Consider the following 21,470-nt stretch of genomic DNA (forward strand, 5'->3'; position numbering starts at 1 on the left):
GAGATTTAATTTGGCGAATTGCTGAATTTTGGAAATTTTGGCGAGGATTTAATTTGTCGAATTTTGGCCAAATTCGCCAAATTCGCCAGATTTAATCTCCACAAAAATTTATCCACTTAAGGTAGTTTAACAGTTTTCCGAAAAGCGGTATCGGGTAGTGAAGGAGATTATCTATAGCAGCAATCAAAATCATGCAAAACTAAGAGTAGTGAAAGTGAAGCCTCGCCACTCAGCAGTTGGCCCTAACTTTAAGCACACATATAGCATTTTTTAACAGAGAATAGGTCACGAGCGTAGCTTATAATATGGGTATTTCAAAAGGAAATAGTATCAGTATTTAAAATATTTCTTAGTAAAATTGCTATTTTTCTTTTTTAAACCATGATAGATAAAATCTTCTCTTCAAATTCAAAAATATTTTCACAAATCAATACCGTGTACAACATAATGCTCTTTATAAAATCGTACACCAACAATGTATTTAACGCCAATAAAAATACACTTCTAATGTGTTATACGTATGATATTTTAGGTGCCGAAAATTTAGATAAGATCTTTATCAGTGCATTTTTCCACCACACCTAGAAGAAACTTTTAAGGTGACGAAACTATAAGACTACAGTATTTCGGCACCTAAAAATTAGATTATAATCGCAAAGATAAAATGAAGAAAAAATTAAGGACAAAATCATAAAAAATATTTCAACACAAAATTTCATATATGTTTTAACTAAACTAATAAAACAAAAGATAAATCATTGCTAACTGTAATATTCGTAAACATAAATGGAAATATCTAATCTGAATCAATGGCAATAATAGTGACATTATTTTTTGGTACTGGTGGTTTTGCTGTCTCCTCCTTCGTGACCGATTGTGCACTCTCCTTTGTGTCTTGATCTGTCTTCAATTCAGCCACCTTGCACTCACTCTCCTGTTTAGGAGTAGAGGGTTCGCCGCCCTCTTCCACCTTTTCTGTATCGGTGGTTGTTCGGGCGGGACCGAATTTCTTGTATATCATTCGCTTTTGACGTGCATGTTGTTCGAAGTGATCTGGTGAGTAAGAGAACGATCAAATCAGCACAAACATATCCTACAAGCTAGTACTACAGTTCGAACTCTGACGGGTGATCTTATTTGAATTCTTATTTGAATTACAGAGAGATTCGAATTATAGAAAGTATTTAAAGAGGGTTTTTCCTTGGACAGAGGGACTAGAAACAAATAAGGAATCTCGAGAGTTTACTATAATACCATTGGAATTGTTTAAATGTGGTATGAGGACACGAACAGTTTAGTATAGATGGGTGTTTTAGAGTATCTGAAATCTACCCTTTGACTAATGCATTATTATGACGCTTAGTGGGTCTACTATGATTTCTGAATAAAGAATTAAAGAGATCAGAGAGATGATAAATTCTGAAAGATATACATAGTCTCGATTACCAGACCACTTTTCTTTTGACAATGAAATTAGGACAATTCTGTCCTCGAGTTGCGGTTAGAAAAATTAATTCATATACTCGAAAAGTAAACTAATCCAGACTAGAAATATATAGCAGTATCAGATTGTAACACCCCCTTCTCACAGACCCACTGGGACCCCTTCCCGAAAGATTGGCCAAAATATCGTTCTAAGTGGAAAACTATGCTCCAATTTTTGTCCCCACTGAAAATAATCAAATAAACCAATCCTCACTGCAAAATATTATGCTATTTTTCCCATCTCCAATGAATTTTCTGACTTAAACAATGGAATTTAAATCCCCAGGCATTCCAAAAATATGGGAATATCAATCCCCATCAAGTTTCAATCCGTTATTTATCACTGGGTCTGTGAGAAGGCAGTGTACTGTAGTCGAGAAAGTAGTCTAAATAAACCAGCTGCGCTGGAAGCTCCGGCTTTAGAGATTAAAAGATGTGAACATAGTATAAGAAAGCCGCGGCTTTCTTATACTATGATGTGAACGATGAGCTTGTTGAGTTAGTTGTGTTCGAACGTTGCCCACAAACTACTAATCAGAACAGATCAGAAAGCAAAGCAATAAATCCATTGCAGAGCAAGTATGAGAAATAATCTTAACGAATAAATAAACCAGCTGGAAGTTTAGCTCTTCTAAGTGATTACACATGCACTTTCTTGCTTAAATAACCAAGCCCATCCCCCGCCCACTCATCCTCAACTAAAAAGTTCAAAATTGGAGCTAAAGGAGATAAACATTTAGAAGTCAATATTTCCAAGTTCTTACAAATTTATTTCTTTCTAAACTTGCCAATAGCGAAGCAATGATGCGCTGTTGATTTGATTGTCCGGATAAAATTTCGTTAATGGGATAAACTTTCGCGAGGATTTAATTTCACGATTGGGCCTACCCGCGAAATTTAAAAATTTTTGCAGGGACTTAATTTCGCGGGTGGCAATATTTTCACAATTTTGTGACTTAACTGTCAAATCGTGCATTTTGGTTGTTGAAATACACATTATTAGCACTTCTTTGATGCCAGTAAACATTCAAAAAGTATTTCTTTGACAAATTTTGAGTTTTGTTTAGAAATATTTCGCGGATGAGGCCTTTCCAAATTTCCATTGAGACTTAATTTCGTGGATGACACCCAAATCCGCGAAGTCAGCAAAATTTAATCCCCGCAAAAGTTTATCCCATTAAGCCACGGGTTTTTAGCCAAGCATTATTTTTTCTGCTGGGATAATACCTACTTGGAGAAGAGTAGGATAAACCAAATAAAATGGTTCAATAGTGTGTATGTAATAAATAGTGTTATATTTGGAAAAAATCTGTTTCGCGTTTGAAAAATGTTCAAAAGGAACGGTCGCCCCAGCCAATGAAATTACGACAAAGTCCAAAAAATATCATTTTCAGTTATAACACTGTGAAAATTTCTCCGATCTTGTTCAAATTTACGCAGGAATTGTGTTTTAGTATCCTTTACTGAATTCTCATAGTGATATGTTTGTAAAAAATCTGTGTCGGCTTTGAAAAATCAAAAGGAACGGTCGCCAGCCGCGACGAAATTACGACAAAGTCCAAAAACAATCATTTTCAGCCATAATACTGTGAAAATTTCTCCAATCTTGTTCAAATTTACACAGGAATTGTGTTTTAGTATCCTTTACTGAATTCTCATAGTGATATGTTTGTAAAAAATCTGTGTCGGGTTTGAAAAATCAAAAGGAACGGTCGCCAGCCGATGATGAATACGACAATAACAAAGTCCAAAACAGGATCATTTTCAGCCATACATAACACCACAAAAAATGCTATGTATCAATGGCTGTGTGTTTGAAAGTTTCATTGTCAAGTTTGAAAATCCAAAAGGGACAACCACCAATTATATCATCATGAAAAATGGCCAAAAGTCCAAAATAGATCATTTTTACAGCATAAAATCATGAGAAACACACGTATTTGAATTCAGTATACAGTAGCAGTACAACGTACAACGCACCATCAAACTTCTCATAAATCATGTCCAAAACATCATGAATAACCGGATGAAAATGATCAATTTTTCACTGAGATTTGCCAGTATTCACAGCTCACCAGTCCACGACTTTTCGTTAGTCATCTCTTCTAAATACTTTTCGGCCAATCAAATCACAGTATTATCGGAATCAGTGATCCGTTTTTGTTAAATCGGAATAGATCATCGGATTAGATAAACAGACAAAAAATATCTTGACGATTGTCGGAAGAGAGAATTAAAGGCTCCTAGGCCGGAGCAAAAATGATTTATCCCATAACAGCAATTGTATTATCACACCCATAATTACGATCCGTTAATAGAGAAAACTGATTTATGTAGTAGTCAAACTCTAGACCTATATAAGAGCATGCAACGGGTTCACCCCCTCAGTGATTGAAAGTGTAAAAGCATTGAAAAAGAAAACAAGCTTACTTTTCTTAAGTGCATCCTTTGCGGCATCTTTTTCTGCTTCCTTCAAACTATTAAAAAAAAAACGTCAAGTAAAGCATTTGGAATACAAAAACGACAATTTTTTTCGCTTAACTGTAGTAATGACAGACGTCCAAAGAGAATTGCGGAGTGGGTTCAAAACTCAAGACTTCTTTATCGGTATGGGAATTTCGCGCGTCGTATCAGTTGGTGCTGTATGCGCTAAAGATTAAAAATCCCGTATTCATGATATTCATGACATAGTAGTGTCTTATATGGAAGCACCTAAGATAACCCGGGCGTTTACCACTACAGTGAGCTCTCGCTTATTCGAGCTTCTATCATTTGAATATTTCTATAATTCGAACTTATTTTCCACCATATATTGTAAAATTGCCCAGAATAATTTCTATAATTCAAATCGTTTTTTAATTCGAATAAATAACATTTCCCGTTCGAGTTCAAATTAGCGAGAACCAACTGTAATTCTGTTGTTTCAATTCAAAATGAGTGGCAAACATCCGTTATTATGGGCGCTTCCGTATAAAACATTAAGGCATGAATATCACGAATAGATGATGGATAGTCTTCACCGCGACCTTTTAATTTGAAAATTCATTTGTTTTCACCCATTGATTAAAAGTTCTCACTGGAATTATGAAATTCAATTAATTAGTTATGTCTGGTAATACCTTCTTCCAGTACCTTCACCGAGCTGTTTTCCTTTGAATGATACTGACACTGAAAATAAAAGAAGTAGTATAAGTTTTAGAAAAATCTTTAGAATCAGAAGTTAGTTTGCAACAACCAACATGAGTCAAATCGATCAAGCTATGCTTTAAATGACAGACTCAATTGTTCAAAAGTTTTCGAGTAAAGATCGCCCCGTCAATTTGAATTTGAGGCGATACAATACGATCTTTGTCTGTATAGAATCTACTACGGAGACGGAAAAGGCGTAGCATTGCCTTTTTCGTCTCCGTAGTAGAAACGTGTTTCAACGAGCACAAAAACACTGTGTAATTTGAATTCGATTAATGCCGTTTTTCGTCCAGCATATTGTATTAAAGCAGACTTGACTAAATTTTCCCCAACTAAAATAAATCTCGTAATTGGAAAAATCATACCTTCAAAAATATGTATACCACTCTCATTGTGTTCGTTTTGTTTACTGAAAAAGAAAAAAACAATATCAAAATCAATGTCTGTGCTTTAGAAAAAAATAAAGTATTAAATAATTCTGGAAATATAGATTAAAATACGACAACTTTTAACTCGATCAGCACTGGCAAACTGAAATTCAATTTCTTTGAAATCGACAAAGCACCTACCGTATTACTTCTAATAAATGCCCGGGGCGTTTATTTAATTTTTTTCAATTTTAGGAGGGCGTTTATTCAAGGGGGCGTTTAAAAGAACGAGGGCGTTTATTTGAAGTAATACGGTACTATAAATACAATTTTCTCATAATTGGATGAAACCCCAGGGGGATAATTAGGCAAAAATGGGTAATGGGCACTGGGAAAAATGTAAAAATTTCAACTAGTTTCCATTTTACGAAACTTTCACATTTCAACTAGTTTCCAGATTTCGAAATTTTTACAACGAGTTTCCTATAATTTCCAACATACGGAAATCTTACACTTGAAGTTTCAAAAGGAAATTTTTGGAAACTATTGGAAACTTTCTTATTTTGACAGACTTTCAAAACGAAGGTTTATACACGGATTAATAATTACAATGTTGTAAAAATGTAAAAGAATGATAAAAGTTGGTCGAGAACCCGGTTTACACGGCACGCTTTATCAATTCGCCGTACGACTTGCTTGAGCTCTCAGACTTTGAAATTTTTGAGAAAAATTAAAAGGGTGTCGATCGAGGGCGCTTATACCGACTGCAGAATACCGCCCGTTATCAAGATTTCAAAACTCGTCCCAGTTTCCCTTTCTTTCTCTGGCTTGGCGGCAAACAAGATGGCGATGGTTGATGCATATCTCTTGAAATGAAGGAAAGAATCACACAGTTAAGTAAAAGTTTCTTGTCTGTTTAGAGCAATTCTTTTTGTCCATGTTCTGTTTAATCCTATTTCTTTGAAGTAATATTTTAATGCAGTAGAAACGTCTTAGTCTATATAGAAAATACTGGTGTCCTGTCTTTTGTGGTTTATTTTTCTGAAGTTTATTTTCTATACATTGATTTTAACTCGCTTTCAACACACAGGGTACAAGTTTAGTGAACTGAAAAAAACAAAAATTTCTTTCAACAGGTTTCTTTAAACAATAAAGCTTGGGTTTCAAGTGAATAAATTTTTGAGTGTAAGTCAGATGATGATGGCTAGTATTAGGGTTTTTACGACAAATAAATTTGTGAAAGAAAGAATTGATTTTAAACCGCTTAGTCAAATACGTGTAAGTTTTAATTGTTCCCTGGGTCTACACATTTGCTGTGTATGTGGCATCTTTCGATGAAACTTGAGACCCGCTTTCATAAAAAACTTTACGTATGGCTAGTTTATGAGTTTACGACAAATGAATTTGTGGAAAAAAGAATTGATTTTAAACCGCTTAGTCAGATACGTGTAAGTTATAATTGTTCTCTGGGTCTACACTTTTGTTGTGTATGTGGCATCTTCTGATGAAACTTGAGACCCGCTTTCATAAAAAGCTTTTACGTATGGCTAGTTTATGAGTTTACGACAAATGAATTTGTGGAATAAAGAATTGATTTTAAACCGCTTAGTCAGATACGTGTAAGTTATAATTGTTCTCTGGGTCTACACTTTTGCTGTGTATGTGGCATCTTCTGATGAAACTTGAGGCCCGCTTTCATAAAAAACTTTACGTATGGCTAGTTTATGAGTTTACGACAAATAAATTTGTGGAAGAAAGAATTGATTTTAAACCGCTTAGTCAAATACGTGTAAGTTTTAATTGTTCTCTGAGTCTACACATTTGCTGTGTATGTGGCATCTTTTGATGAAACTTGAGACCCGCTTTCATAAAAAACTTTACGTATGGCTAGTTTATGAGTTTACGACAAATGAATTTGTGGAATAAAGAATTGATTTTAAACTGCTTAGTCAGATACGTGTAAGTTATAATTGTTCTCTGGGTCTACACATTTGCTGTGTATGTGGCATCTTTAGATGAAACTTGAGACCCGCTTTCATAAAAAACTTTACGTATGGCTAGTTTATGAGTTTAGGACAAATGAATATTTTGAAACTGTTAATTCAATAAATATTTTCATGTTTTATTGGTCTTCTCTTTTTGCAAATATATCTTATGATAAAACTTGAGAAATTAATATGGCATGGGGATTGAAGATAGATCATTTTGAAGAAGGTCAATTGATGTAGGTGTTAGGCTGTTTCTACCGTTATAAAGTTTTTTGCACTCTCTGATGTTGAAAGACTTTGCTTTCTAAAGTGACTTATAATTTTTTTTACACATTTTCAGCACTTCAATTGGATGGTACATTCACTTTGCTGGCTCGGAATTAGAGCTGTAATTCCTAAAAAGTAAGACTTTTTTAATTTTTGTCTTTTCACAATAAAATTTTTTATTCCTTTCGAGAATATTGCTGTCTTTCTTTCCAATGTTTAATTTGATGTCTATTTATTTTACTGTTTGAGTCTTAAAAGAAAGTTTTTATATGATTTGGATAGCCATTTATTTTCCAAGTAGATGGTAATCAAACTTATTAATTTTTTGTTTATAGGAGCTCCTTTGACGATGCTTAGGTGAATTGATCAGTCAATATGGAACTCAAAATGGATGAATGCGATACTGCCAATGGAATAACGAACTAACAAAATTGGTGGACTATCATCTTTTTCGAAATCTTGACGAACGCCAAAAACTCAGAAAGTTTTTCAAGCCACAACCAAAAGAAATCTTTTTTTTTAAGTGACAATGAATTTTATCCAATTCGAAGAAGTCTTATTTTATTACCTTTCTGAAACTTAAGAATCGTTCACGGCTCAAAATTAAAACATTTTGAAAATCCCGAGGCTTATTTATTTAATTTATTTAAAAGACCACTCATTTGAAAGAATATAGTCAATTTTATATATTTTAATTTATTTATTCGCAGTAATATATTTCCCATATCAATCTCTATCAACTAATCATTCTTAACATTTACAAGTTATGGAGATCATTTTTGTCCTGTGCTTAAAAGATAAAGTCGTGAAATGAATGTTCTGGTTCTTACAAAGAGTCCCTCTTGATGTATTGTCATTTTTAAAAACGATGCACATTTGAAAATTTTAATCATATTTGGTATTTTGATAGAATGTAGTCTTTCTTTCCTACTTGTAGCTTTATGTTATATATATATATTTTTTTGTATAGACTTTCAATGGTATGATGATGAGAAAATAAATGTAATATGAACGTATAAGTTATAAATGTTTACGATTTTCTTAAAGCATTATAGGCCGTTGTATTTATTGGATATTAAATACTTTAAAGCTAAAGTTAAAAAGTTACATTATTGACAGAATAATCGCCCTATTTCACCTAAATGAAGAGAAAAATTTCGAACAAAAATCGCTCGAATTTGACTAATTTGCAAGCAATCTTTTCGATGAAACTCGGAGTTTCATGCGCAAAGTTTCTTTTCTACATTTGCAATTTCGACTAAATTTTCTCGTGGAAACTAAACATACATAATTTCACTACCTGTAAACCACTTGCACACTAGCACTTTAGAAAGATTGGAAATTTCGAATTTCGACTTTTCCCGTTTTGTCCGGAAACTACATTGTAAACTTCGACATAATTTCCGCTTCGGGAAATTACCTCGGAAATTTCGCGTGTAACCTGATTTCGTTTTGGGAAAACTATTGGAAACTACTAATTTCTATATGATTTCACCTCCAGGAAACCATGGTGAAATTTTCACATTTTTCCCAGTGGGGTATGCGAGGACGGTAAGGGTTGGTTTTTTCACCTTTCAAAGTCTCTCTAAGGGTCGGAAAAATCAGAAAGTTTTAAATTAGTCTCTCTAAGGGTCGGAAAATTCACAATTTTGGGAGTTTTTTTGTATTTCAAGTGAAGACAATTTTTCAAAAAAGTCTCTTTAAGGGTCACCTTTTCAGCAAAAAAACAGTCTCTCTAAGGGTCGGTTTTTGGAGGTCCCGTCCGCACATACCCCTCATCCCCTCATAAAATTACTTGAAACAGAACAGATAAATGTGAATTCAAAAAAAATTAGCAAAGCTGTACTATAAGAGTTAAAAGCTTGACTAATATACAATTCGTTGCTGTATTACCAAGTTGGCAAAACAACCTTCATTTGACGTTATGAACGTTGTTGCCGACTGTAAAGGAGACTTTCGGATGATTTGAAGAAGCTTACGTGTAGATAGGATAGTCTTCACCGACATCATCTAATCGTCGTAAACTTAAACAGCATTGTTGCAGTTGTGATTTCGGATCCAACCATTCTTGGTTGATGATGAATTCCTGGAATAAGAGATATGGAAAAGATGAAAATTGAAAAGAGTGTTAAAAGTTTCTTTTATTTTCATTGTGGCGAGAAAAATTTTAACCTTTGGTCTAGTGCAACACAGAACCTTCTTACATATGATACTAAAATAGGAGTATCAATTCGATTAAGCGAATCCATTCTTGCACTGTGACAGGGGCTATGTAACTGACATCAGGCTAATTGAAACTGGCTACCAGAAAAAGAGATTCAACAAAAAGATGTTAAAAGGGATAAGAAATGTCGGGAAAGGGAGAGGGGTGAAAATTGCTATATTAGTCGTCCGAGAATCACCAGCTAATGCTAGTGGTCTTATTTCTGGTTGACACTATTCGTGTCTTGTCAATTTAGGTTTAAACAAGAAAATCATTATTAACTCTGGTAATAATTGACTTGAATTTGAATAAGTAAAAATGTCTTACATTCAGTCGAGATAATATGGAGACTTCAATGATTTTGTAACAATATTGAATTCCCTTAGGATTGCGATCGATGTGAACTGCTCCTAACAGTGCTTCGAAAACATCTGAATATACTTTCGTTTTAATATTCTTTGCAGTCTGAAGAAATAAAGATTATTTATAAGGTTTTAAACTATATTGGAAAACACTCCATCATTCTTTCTGGCTTTACTATATACGTCTACATTAAAGTGTGAGATTCATTTAAAATTACTATTCGCCCGTTTACCTTTTTGTTCAAGGGAGAACAAGTTTCTTTTATAAGAACAAACAGGAGTATACGAGAACATAAGGTTTCCGAAGCAGAAAAATTTAGGAATTTGAAAAAAATTCGACTTTTAGAGCTTTCAAGTAAATTGCACCGTAAAATACTTACGAAATGTTGAAAATAAGATTTTTAGGCTTAAAAACCACAAAAGTTGAAATTTTTAGCACCATAGAATTGAACAGATTAAACGATTCAAAGTAAGAAATTAGGTTTTTGATTTATTACAAGCTTTTTTTATAAGAACAATTTTATAAGAACTTGAGGCTGAAATTTGTCAAAACCTATTGGCAAATTAAGAACAATCAGAGCATCAGATTTCGAAATAACTAAGAAATTACTAATTTTAAAAGATTTTAAATCCATTTTTAAAGAACACCGTAAGAGCATTCAGCCCTCAAAATTTCAAAAAATTAAGAACAGCTCGGCCTGAATCAAAATTTACTAGTCCTTATAAAAAAAGCATGTAGTGTGTAAAATTGATAGCTTACCCTTGAGGATTCATAAATGATATAATTAGGTAATCCGAGGTCCATCGAAGCTAACGTTAAACACTTTGCATTGATCAATGAAATCCGTAGAAGCTAAAAAAGTGAAGAAAATTGACCTTTATCGAATCATGCTAAAATTATCGAAGCCGGTTTAATTATCAGATTAGTAATCATGTTCTAGCACGTTACCTGATTTGATATTAAAATCTAAAACTGAGTAAGTAAGTTTACGACCACAGTCAAACTCGACCCAAAGGTAGTGGAGGGCACCACTCCTTTCTATGGATATCTCCACTTACCCTCGATCCTTCCCTTAATATCTGCATCAAGCAGAGAGATACTAAGTACCATTTGTATACTAAATACGAAGTCTTTAGTATGACCCAGCTGGGATTGAACCCACGACCTTACGCACCGTAGTTCGATGCTCTACCTTCATGCTACGGCCGCCATCTTAAATCTGAATTTACATACCGTGAGGTGTCCTTCTTGGTGGTGTGGGAATTCTTTATACAAATAATCAGAGCAAACGTATTTCAAGATGGCGTCACCAAGGAACTCCAATCGATTGTAATCACCGCTATGAAAACAAAAGTAAACACAATATGATGATTTGCAGTGATTTGATTTAATTGATTCGAGCTATTTTGGAGAACCGAGGTTAAAGCGATAGGAATATATGCACTATTCTAGATTCAGGGCACCATATTCTTTTCGTTTTCTATGGTGCTACAGAAATTTCCAACAGAGCTCGTTGGTTTGAAAAGATCGTGAAAATAAAATCCCACACATTATAAAAATGCGTCAACTTCCCCTGAATCTATCGACTTCAGAGGGCCAGCAGCTAGCAGACAAATTACATGTCAAGTTTTTCTGCAAAACAATAGATTAATTACCCGGTCAAAGTAGGATCTTTTAATCCTTGAGGATGCAGTGTAAAAGCTCTTGCTAATAACCGAATATTCTTGAATTGAAATTCCATGTTCTTTTCCAGTTCACACATTTCCTGAAAAGTACGCAAGTTTATTTTATAAGTCTGAGAACTCACTTGGCTTTTCAAATTTACTAAATAACGCATTTTCTATCTGAATCAGGCAAAGAGTTATATCGGGAAATTAGGAATAACTTCGGGATAATCCAGGGTTTTGAATTTGTGCAAAATTATCTCAGTTCGGACTCGGGGAGGTTTTGTCTCTAGCGAAGAAAGTGATGATTTCTTACTTGTAACACTTTGTGTTTGGGAATCATCTCACGGTCACCATCCGGATTCTCGATCTAAAGACAGAAAGAAGAATTTATTTTTGAATTCAATCCAGGAATTGTTCGATATCTATTTTGAATTTCACCTTAAACTCAGGCAAGAAGGAAGCTTTTTATATCTGGTACGGCAAATGAGGAAATTTAAGCGATTTTATAGCGGTTTTACCAACGAGAGGAAAAATTCGTTTTTTTTTAATCTGGTACGGTTGCCGCCGTACCTGCCGTACCCTTTACGTCGTGCCTGAAGCTGAATTTAAAATAAATTTTCCAATAGACATAGAGGCTACTTTATAACTTTCTAAAACCCTTTAAACGGACTATGATCAAGACATAAGTTGTTTCGGTCAATTTGATAAAAAATTACCTGCAAAGGGTGCTTGGTGCTGTTCTTCCAAACGTTAGCCAATTCCTAAAATAGAAACAATAGCGAGTTCATGTATCGATCAGGATCTAGAAAAATCAGAAGCTAACCGTTTTCATCACAGGAGAAGCGCCATACATAAACTCTCTTTAACCAAATTATCAGAACGAGCTTTAGTACGGTATGGTGACAATTTTTTTAGCTTTTTTGAGATTATTAACCAGACTAGGGCTAACAGTTAAGTTCAAATTTAAGGAACAAGTCAAAGGATGATGTGAAATGAGTAAAACGATTCCGGTAAGGATATAATCTGTAATTTGATTGGTCAAAAATGATCTTAAATGATACGTACTGGTTCATCATTGAACAACAGATGAGATAACAGTTTGTCCACAGAGTTCAACCCACCATCCAAGTAAACTGCACCTGTTGAAATGTAGAAAGTGAAGAAATAAGAATAGCTGTCCAACTTTATTCACTCAGGAGATTTAGGTGACAGAGCAGGTGTATACATTTTGTCCTTATTGGGACTCATCAGATCTGCGTACTGCATTCTGCCTGGCCGGTAAACTTGTGGTTCAAACTGAGAGACATAGTGGACAAAAGGGAAATTCCCTACATAATTATAACTGTATACACCTTTCCCGAGTTGTTATTTAGGCTTTTTGATTTGACTTTTTTGTTTTAATGTTTGGATGTTTTTATTTAGTTTCATAAAATTGTATATCGCAAAACTAAACAAATAAAAAAAGACATATGAGAAAAGCACTTCCGGTTCTTGAGTTATTTTGATTTGAAATTTCTTTATAAACAATATAACTACATGGAAACGAGGCCGGGCTGTATGTTTTAATTTTTTTAAGGGATTTCACCATGAACATGGATCCACAATCTTCAAAAGTATACCTATAACAGCTTCAACAACATTGGCTAGGGTATGTTCGAAATTCTTCTCAAATGTCGGGTTGACCATACCAAGTCTATGATGAGGATAGAAGATAGATAGATGGAAGATTCTTGAGGATGGCAGCAAATAGAAATATAACTCTCAACACAAATAGCTACCCTCTAGATACTGCTACTGGGATAGATTTTATAGCATTTTTTATTAGAGAAATTGGTAAAAAATCAAGAATATTGCCATAAAATTCGTTAAAGCGCCGCTCTAAAACAAGCGCTGCCTTCTAAAGAACACCGAAAAACTTAAAAATCTAAAGAATATCGTGGCGCTTATTCGAGGAAACAGTAACACGGTATCTAATAATTCCCTTCCATGTCATTGCTTTTTTTCCTTGAAAATTTCCCATCTCAGTCTTCTTTCAACATAATTCATGGTATTTTCAAGTAAGAAAATCGAAGCAGGAATCTTTTAGGAAAATTAAAGTTCATCCCATTACGCTCTGGGCTATTTTGTGTTAAAAAGTGATTCTTATAAACAAACAGTGATCAGCTTTTTTTTTGAGGAACAATAATATGAACAGCCGAGGCTGATTTATATTAAAAAGGCCTCCATATTTAATATTCTAAAATAATGTTATATTTTAGCAAACGACATTTTTCGATAGAATTTTTACAATGATTTACTACTGATCCTTTGCTTCATTTCATTCATACGTTGTTCTCGAAAATAGGTTTTTGTGTTGTGTTGCGGATATAAAACCACGCGGACAGCTTTCTGTCCATACAGTAAAAACAATGTAATCAAGGAATTGATAATTAATGTTAAGTTTTGGTACAGTTCCTTTTCAACAGGCTTTTGAAAAGGTACGATTACATACATAACAGTAAACATTGCCGTAGATGCAAATGAAGCATACACCAAAAACATTCCATCGTTCATGACACTTGGTAAATATCGTCCACGAAAAGCTTGTACAAAACAAGCAAACTGTATCACCATGATGTATGCAATAAGAATATTCAAATGGAAACCTGTATCACAAAAATATATCCTTTGTTTCAGTACCTGCTCGATGTAAAATGTAAAAGGAGTTTTCGTTTCGTAAAGAATCTTTGCCATGGCTACGGAAATGATCAATGCAACCAGAACCACAAAGATCTGTATGGATACTGTTTTCCTGGCTTCTCTACAAGTAATTGCCACTTTGCTTGAAAAAGCTTTCAGAATCTTTTGTGATTTTACAAACATTATACTAACGTTTAAAACATAGAAAATACTGACAATAGAAATGACCCTTGTATAACATACTGCAATAGACGGGTCCAATAAATTAAGAACAATGGATAATAAAAATATGATGGAAATGACTATTAGATGGATGATGGAAAGTTTGAAATCAGATGTGGTGACAATAGGTGTATCTCTTTTATAAATAAATAACATTAGACTGGTGAATGTGACTAATATTCCGAACACACTGAGTATAAAGGAGACTTTAAACAAGACACTTGTCCAGAGTTTTGGAAATGAATCTTTGTATGGGTCAATACATTCTGTTCGGTGACCATTATCAATGTTGAACTGTCCATGGCAAGGTATACATCCATTATCACCAACAGACGACTTGTAATGATTAACAGGGCATAAATCACATCTCCATCCGTAACCTCTTGGTATTTCACCGTAAACTTTATATCTGCCTGGTCCACACACCAAGTGTGGGCAATCTGTGCTATCTCCATGGATCTCTGGTTTGGTAAGGAAATCTTCAAAGTTAGGAAAAAAGGTTTGACCAAAGATATTTTTAGGGTTATTTTTGTTGTGAATGGAAACACGAGGTTCTTGGTATGACCGAAGATCTTTTTTGTTTTGAAGATTTGTTGCTTCAAACTCCGCCCATGAAACATTCTCGTTGTCGGTCAAAAGACGAAAATAATCGAAATAATACATTCTGAAGGTTACTGCACTCACAAGGTCAACATCATAACTCATATATAATTTCATTCTATTTCTTAGTTTTCGAGTCTGTGGTGTTATGAACTTTTCGATTGAATAAACACCCATCATAAACTCTCTATGCCAATCGTCAAGGTCGTAAAAGACACCAGGTAACTTTTGAATTTCTTCTTTTGTATACTGTCTTTTTTCTTCATTATTATATGGAGACGTATCATGGGTCAAAATGGGTACCCTGGTCTTATCGTATAGTCGTTTCAGCTTTTTCAGAGTTTCACTAATGTATTGTTTTTTACCAAAAAGTATGATAGCAGGCCTGTTATGTTCTCTAAGCCATGTGGTATTGAAGGACTCGATTTCTCGCAATTGGCTTAACGTATACCGGTGCAGTTGAAGGCATTTCTGTTGCTCCATAAAGACAGGAATAGTATAATTAAAATAGCTATCATAGAAAAGATCCTTTTCGTCAGTTAATAAAACTAAGAACAGATTTCTCCAATTGAATTTATCGAACACTTTACGGAGATCCTTCGTGTAATATTCGAATTTAATCGATTGTAGAGAGCCATCGAGTTGTTTGGTGACTCCGAAACGATGTATCGGGATTCTGGTACATGATAAGATTTGAGTTAGATACAAACTGTCTGGTTCTTCAAGATGTGTATAAATAAAAACAATAGTTGATTGGTTAATTCCTCTTTCATGATCTTGTACCATTAATCGAGGATCGAGTAAAATATCGATTGCAATCGATCTTAATTTGTTGAAATCGTTACAAACATCATACGATTGGTATACTAAATCGATTCGTTGTTCTTGAGCGTTCAATGTTTTATTAATGGTTTTGAATACATGTCCAAGAAATTGATCATAAAGTTCAGCGTCGTGGTTTCTCAAAGTTCGATTTTCGGACAGTTGAGCCTCACAACTTGAAAAGATTCCTAAATTATAATAGGTAGTTGCTTTGATGATAGTTGCATTTGTAGATAATAAACATAGAACAAAAACGGATATTGACATCTTGTATATCCTGTTTTTCTTACAACTAGTCGTCAAAGCTTACACTAGAATGTCTCCTACTTTCCGTAATAACTGGAAAACATCACAACATTTTTCTAGAAAGCGCTTTTCATATATTCAAACTATGATTTATAATGGCGCACGTCATGCAAACTCTGTATAATTTTCAAAAGTTCCTAATTAATAGCTATATCTTGATGCGCCATTCTCTTTCGTATGTAAATTTTTAACACCAACAGACTCTGTGTAAGATTAAAGGCTAGAATAGCTTTTTTTGTAGTAATGTGCTTATAAAATTCTATCTATAACACATTAACTTCATTCGACAATAGTATATATATGCTTCCAATTCCGATTCTTCAAGCACTCTTCTGATGAATGAGAGTTCAACTCAACAAGAAGTTAAAATTCCATCCATAAATAGTTATAGCACGATGAGAGTGTGATTTTATGACCAAGGTTTTTAAATCTTTCGGATATTCTTAAGTTTTTGAGTTTTAAGCCTAAAAATGTTCTTAATGTGTTCTTATTTTCGCCGTTGTTTGAGTAATTTTGTCCATTTTTCTAGGTAATTGGGTGTCTGCAATGCCTTAAAAAGTTTTTCACTTAAAATATTGGCCATTAGAGCCTTATGTAGTTTGTTCTTATAAAAAACGAGTACTAGGCTAGCTGTTAAAACGTAGTTTTCTTACGAAATCTGATGTTTTTATTTACTTGTTACTTTACGGAAAATGTACAAGTTTTACAGATTGAAAAGGTAAACGAAAATGAAACCCTATAGCATGCTAAAATTTTATTGTTTGTTTTTGCTCACCATAAAAACTCATTAAATCTTTTTTGGACTTGCATGTTAATGTTACATCGTAATTATCAGTGAAAAATATGTTTGAAAATGGAAAAGTTCTTGAATATATTGTTATAAGAGCCAGTAAATTTTTTAATAAATTTTACAAACTTTAAATCAGCCGTTCTGCTCCATACAATAGGGTCTTTTGTCATAATATCCCTTAAATCGCTTAATAGCAGACCAATTCAAAACTATTGCATAACAGCTCAAGGCAGTGAAGAAAAAGGCAAGGCTACCGTGTGGTCTAAGGGCCACGGGCTAAGATTTAGGGTGTGGCCCGTTTGTGGGTCATGGCAACGCCCAGTTACGTCACAGTAGTGAGTTTTCCACTCCTGCCCCTCTCTTGACATCTTTCTTCAAAAGAATAATACAATGAAAATGAGAACAAATTGGAGATAAAATTTTACCTGTAATGACTTAGTAAAATGAAATCTTCCATGTTGATTCGCTATGAAAAAGCATACAAATTTATATTTTAATATTTTGGGATAAATACGTTACGTCTTCCGGAAAAGTTAAATATTCTTGCAATCAATAAAGTAAATTTTTCGAGAATGCTAAACTTTCAGATTCAGAATAATTTCAAGCCAAAAAAAAGTATGAAAGTTTTAAGTAAAGATGAAAAGTGCGTTTCAGTGTGTTGATAATAATTTGACCGAGAAATATTAACACCAATTTTAACACCCTTGAACAGAAGGAAGACCTAAAAAGATTTTTTGTCTGACCAACACTCACTTTTGCGATTTGATATAAACTTTCAGTTTGTACGATTCCCATGCGGAATTGTGTAAGTTTGCCAGCTCCTTTGTCCGGAAACATCAAGAACAAATGCAAACTGTAAGAAATTGGAAAAAAGAGATTAAAAATCTAAATAATCAAAGCTTTTTTCAGAATTTAGCATTACTCGTATGACACATCATCTTTATTTAAGACTAGTTACCTGGTTTTCACGAAGCTATTGTACCACAAGGACTCCTTACACAGTCTAATTCTGTAACCCGATATTAGAAAATCTCCAAACAAACTCAGGTAAATTTACACTTCAATGTAGCTGATTACAAATTTAGCCTAATTTTAGCTTTTTGCTTGTTTGGGATTTTTCAAAGATTTTGAGTTGGGCAAAATAATAGGTATAATTGTTATATTCTCACCTAGTGACGTAGTCAAGTAGAGCATCGCCCAAAAATTCCAATCGTTCATTGTGTTGACACCTAAATATGAAAATTCAAAGTGGTTAGTAAGCTTGTGTTTACTATCATTGACTTGACCTCTGATACTTTGGACATACATAACATAACAGCATATGTCATCGGGGAAATAAGTAATCTTTTGGGAAAGCGACTAAAATTTCCCCCGACTAGCTCCTCTATGATACATTTAGGCCGGGAGGTACCAAGGTGTTTGGCTATAATTAGCTAAATTTTCCCCGCATTGAATTTTCTCCGACTAGAATAAATCACAGCTTTATCTCTATCACTGCAGAGAGATATCAGGGAAAGGAGAGCAATCAATGCAATTTTCCGCAATTGTCTAAGAAAGCATGTGTGAAATGAACTTTTAAGCTTACTTGAACTTTGTTTGATCATCTTCTTGTTCACCACCGAGAGTAATCATCACTGTTGCCAGATTCATCAAACCTGTTATAATAATAATAATGGTAATGATTGTCGCAAGTTTTATTGACCGTCAATCTAGTAGGAAAGTCATGTCAGTGGTGTCATGTGAAACCCGTTTGCTGGATCCGTCCTTTCTGATTTTTATGATAGGGATGATGGCTTCATCTACTGTATTGAGTCGCCAGGACTGACGAAGCGCAAATTTCTGTGTTCGTATTTTGATTGGCTTAGAAAAATTTTTTTTTCTTCGAAAAAGCAATTATTTTACGCGTAATGACTTAATCAATTCTATATATCAAAACAAATGACATTTCAGATATGAAGACACAAACTTTTGGAAAACAAAATGTTTATAATTGTGACACTTCATAATTTCATGAGATGGGATTGGCTCTCTCGCCAAAAGTACAGCAAAAAGTGTCGTATCCAGATCATTTGGCTACGGAGGGTATGGCAACAAAGCCAGCCAGCTCAGCTTATCTTTGAGCTGAAAGAATGTTAAATGGAGGAAGTAAATTCCTGGTTTAGAGTGTTGTGGCTGTAAATCCTCAAATCTTCCATCTATGGCATTCAGAAAATCCCTAACCCTTGTACAACCTTTTTCTCCAAAATTTGGTTTTTGTCTTGAAAAAAAAAACGGCTTCGAAGTAGGTCATTTTCTAGACCCTATCCAATCAAGCTGATTAATATTCTTTCGATATTATCTTACAATTTCTTAAATAACTAGATAGTTCTGGTTGTACTCAGTCAGTAGAATATTTACCTCTTTTCCTTATTCCTGATTGCGCGGCCTTCGGATTGAAATCGGGTCTTTTCTTTCCCAAATTGTGAATACTTGTGGTCGTACAATGTGACATAGATGAATGATCTTGATAGCTAGGTAAGGTCAACGCCAACTAAAGGTGAAAAGTGAATGCAAATGATATATATTTCGTCACTGAATTTTGAATTTTGGATAAGGACTGATAGGGAATAGAATATTGTTCGAGGAGGGGGAAGGGGTTGAAACCAGCCTTGCTGAAAATAAATAAAATTGTCTAAACAATATTGATTGGCTTCATGACCGATCTGCTTAAAGTCTGAAACTAATTTCGGAAATTGAGTTTACCTGTAGAAGGGTGTGGTCTTTGAAATTGTATTTCAGGGTGTCTTCCAACACGTGTAAACATGAAATGAACTTGACATGTTTCCATAAGCCGTTCAAATAGGACGAGTGCTAAGATCAAAGAAGGGAATGAATGTCGTTGAATCTGCATAGCTTTTTCAAATGCATTCGTTTTCTGGTCTCTCTAGCCATGAGGATACTCCAACGGGCTATGTATACCTCAAACAAACTTCAAACTAATTTTTAACTTTACCGCTGAGAGAATTCTACGAGGAAAGTTTAATGACCCCTCTTTGAGCCCTTCCTAACCAATTGAATACGAAATCATTCAAATGTAAAAACATTTCTAAAGGTGAGTGATGGAGGACTCTTTACCTGAAACACATCCCATCGGAGACCAGTATGGTAATAATTGTTCGTCGATATTCTGACGTCATTGAAACGGAATGCACTCCTGATATGATAGAGGTAAAGATTAAAATGAAAAAATGCTTATTCAGTTAAAACTAAATCGAGGTGGGAGCTCAGACTTCTATTTTCCACCTTCCTTCTATTCTATGGAACTTTTTAGTGTAAAATCCTTGAATTGTGAAATATATTCAGTTTCCAAATTACCAGACGAGTTGTTTATGAAAACCGGAAATTCAATTTTTTACTGTACGGAGGATGATTCTCTGTTGAGCACCCAAACTAACGTATACAAATAAATTTTAAAGAAGTATCAAAGGATTGATTTTTTTAATAAACACTTTTTTACTAAAGAAGTATCAAAGGATTGATTTTTTTAATAAAAACTGAAATGTTCTTTCAAATCACAATCCCCAGTTTAGTATTTTACCTGATTTCTCTCATTTCATTGAGTTTCTGTTGCAAACTGTACAGTCTTTCTTTGTCCGCCCTTGTTGGGACTGCTCTGTAAATTGGAAAAAATGGAAACATTTCAACTATTAATTTTAGTCAGATAGTTGTCATAAAATAAGTCTCATTTTATACCTAATGATTCCCTTTGTCAGAATTATATTTTCAAAAAAGCAAAAATGTTCTTCGAAAAAAGAATGCATTAGAATGACGAAGACTCTTGTGTGGAATTAGTTTAGACTAGCGGTCACAGACGCCGTCAAAGATCTTCAACAGGGGGATTTGACTTTTCGTATTTTGAATAAAACAGGGAGAAAACTGTTGCTCTTTAATGAAGCAATACCCCCAACAAAAATGCCGCGAGAGTAAAAATCGCTAGCGAATACAAAAACGCTGCAGAGAAATGCTTCAGGCACGTATTATTATATTATAATAGATAATTGTTTAGTTTATCAAACAGAAAAATTCAAATAATGGGCGGAGGCAATAAAACTTATACATACCGTCCTTTGAGAGACTTTTTCAACCGATTCAAATCTTCTGTTACACTCTTGAAGCTATGAAAGAAGGAAAATTATAGTCGAAAACAACACCCCTGTCTCACAGCCCCGGTGGAAGTCTTCCCCACATTTGGATGCAATGGGGATTAGAAATTCTTTTCTTTCCAGCATAAAAAGTTTTGGTTTTGGAGTACATTTTTTCCTTTGAATTTCAAATAGGGATAAAATCCAAGTCAACTTTCCAGTAGGGAAATTAGTACTTTAATTGTAGAGCATTTTTCCCACCGGATCTGTGACACAAGGAGAAAAATAAATAGACGAAAATGAAAACTTAACTGCCAACAAAGCAAGTCCTGGATTTTTCTAAATTACAATTTTGTTGTTCAGAAGCATTTAAAATTACCGTCAGGAAATATTGTTTTGA

General features: G+C 34.1%; 1 protein-coding gene and 1 long non-coding RNA gene across 2 annotated transcripts in view; one reads left to right on the forward strand and one right to left on the reverse strand.

Moving 5' to 3' along the window:
- Positions 1–376: 376 nt before the first annotated feature.
- LOC136810334 (ribonuclease 3-like) overlaps positions 377–21,470 on the reverse strand; it is a 38,814-nt gene continuing 17,720 nt past the window's right edge. The window contains exons 5-26 of the mRNA XM_067066891.1: positions 21,050–21,103; positions 20,527–20,601; positions 20,064–20,142; positions 19,692–19,799; positions 19,347–19,479; positions 18,535–18,604; positions 18,119–18,178; positions 17,703–17,802; positions 17,375–17,415; positions 13,150–13,223; positions 12,596–12,669; positions 12,247–12,291; positions 11,844–11,897; positions 11,519–11,628; positions 11,097–11,202; positions 10,623–10,715; positions 9,828–9,965; positions 9,277–9,383; positions 5,040–5,083; positions 4,605–4,653; positions 3,916–3,962; positions 377–1,053 (exon numbers count right to left, since the gene is read on the reverse strand). Coding sequence (XP_066922992.1) covers positions 797–1,053; positions 3,916–3,962; positions 4,605–4,653; positions 5,040–5,083; positions 9,277–9,383; positions 9,828–9,965; positions 10,623–10,715; positions 11,097–11,202; positions 11,519–11,628; positions 11,844–11,897; positions 12,247–12,291; positions 12,596–12,669; positions 13,150–13,223; positions 17,375–17,415; positions 17,703–17,802; positions 18,119–18,178; positions 18,535–18,604; positions 19,347–19,479; positions 19,692–19,799; positions 20,064–20,142; positions 20,527–20,601; positions 21,050–21,103 — 1,918 coding nt within the window. The 3' untranslated portion in view covers positions 377–796. The remainder of the gene's footprint in view (positions 1,054–3,915; positions 3,963–4,604; positions 4,654–5,039; positions 5,084–9,276; positions 9,384–9,827; positions 9,966–10,622; positions 10,716–11,096; positions 11,203–11,518; positions 11,629–11,843; positions 11,898–12,246; positions 12,292–12,595; positions 12,670–13,149; positions 13,224–17,374; positions 17,416–17,702; positions 17,803–18,118; positions 18,179–18,534; positions 18,605–19,346; positions 19,480–19,691; positions 19,800–20,063; positions 20,143–20,526; positions 20,602–21,049; positions 21,104–21,470) is intronic.
- On the forward strand, positions 5,751–8,214 carry LOC136810205 (uncharacterized). The gene is made up of 3 exons (XR_010847074.1): positions 5,751–5,934; positions 7,371–7,432; positions 7,633–8,214. It is a non-coding gene; the product is annotated as an uncharacterized lncRNA (long non-coding RNA).

This window comes from Clytia hemisphaerica, unplaced genomic scaffold (assembly GCF_902728285.1).
Source record: "Clytia hemisphaerica strain Z4C2 unplaced genomic scaffold, Clytia hemisphaerica genome assembly, whole genome shotgun sequence".
NCBI lineage: Eukaryota > Metazoa > Cnidaria > Hydrozoa > Leptothecata > Clytiidae > Clytia > Clytia hemisphaerica.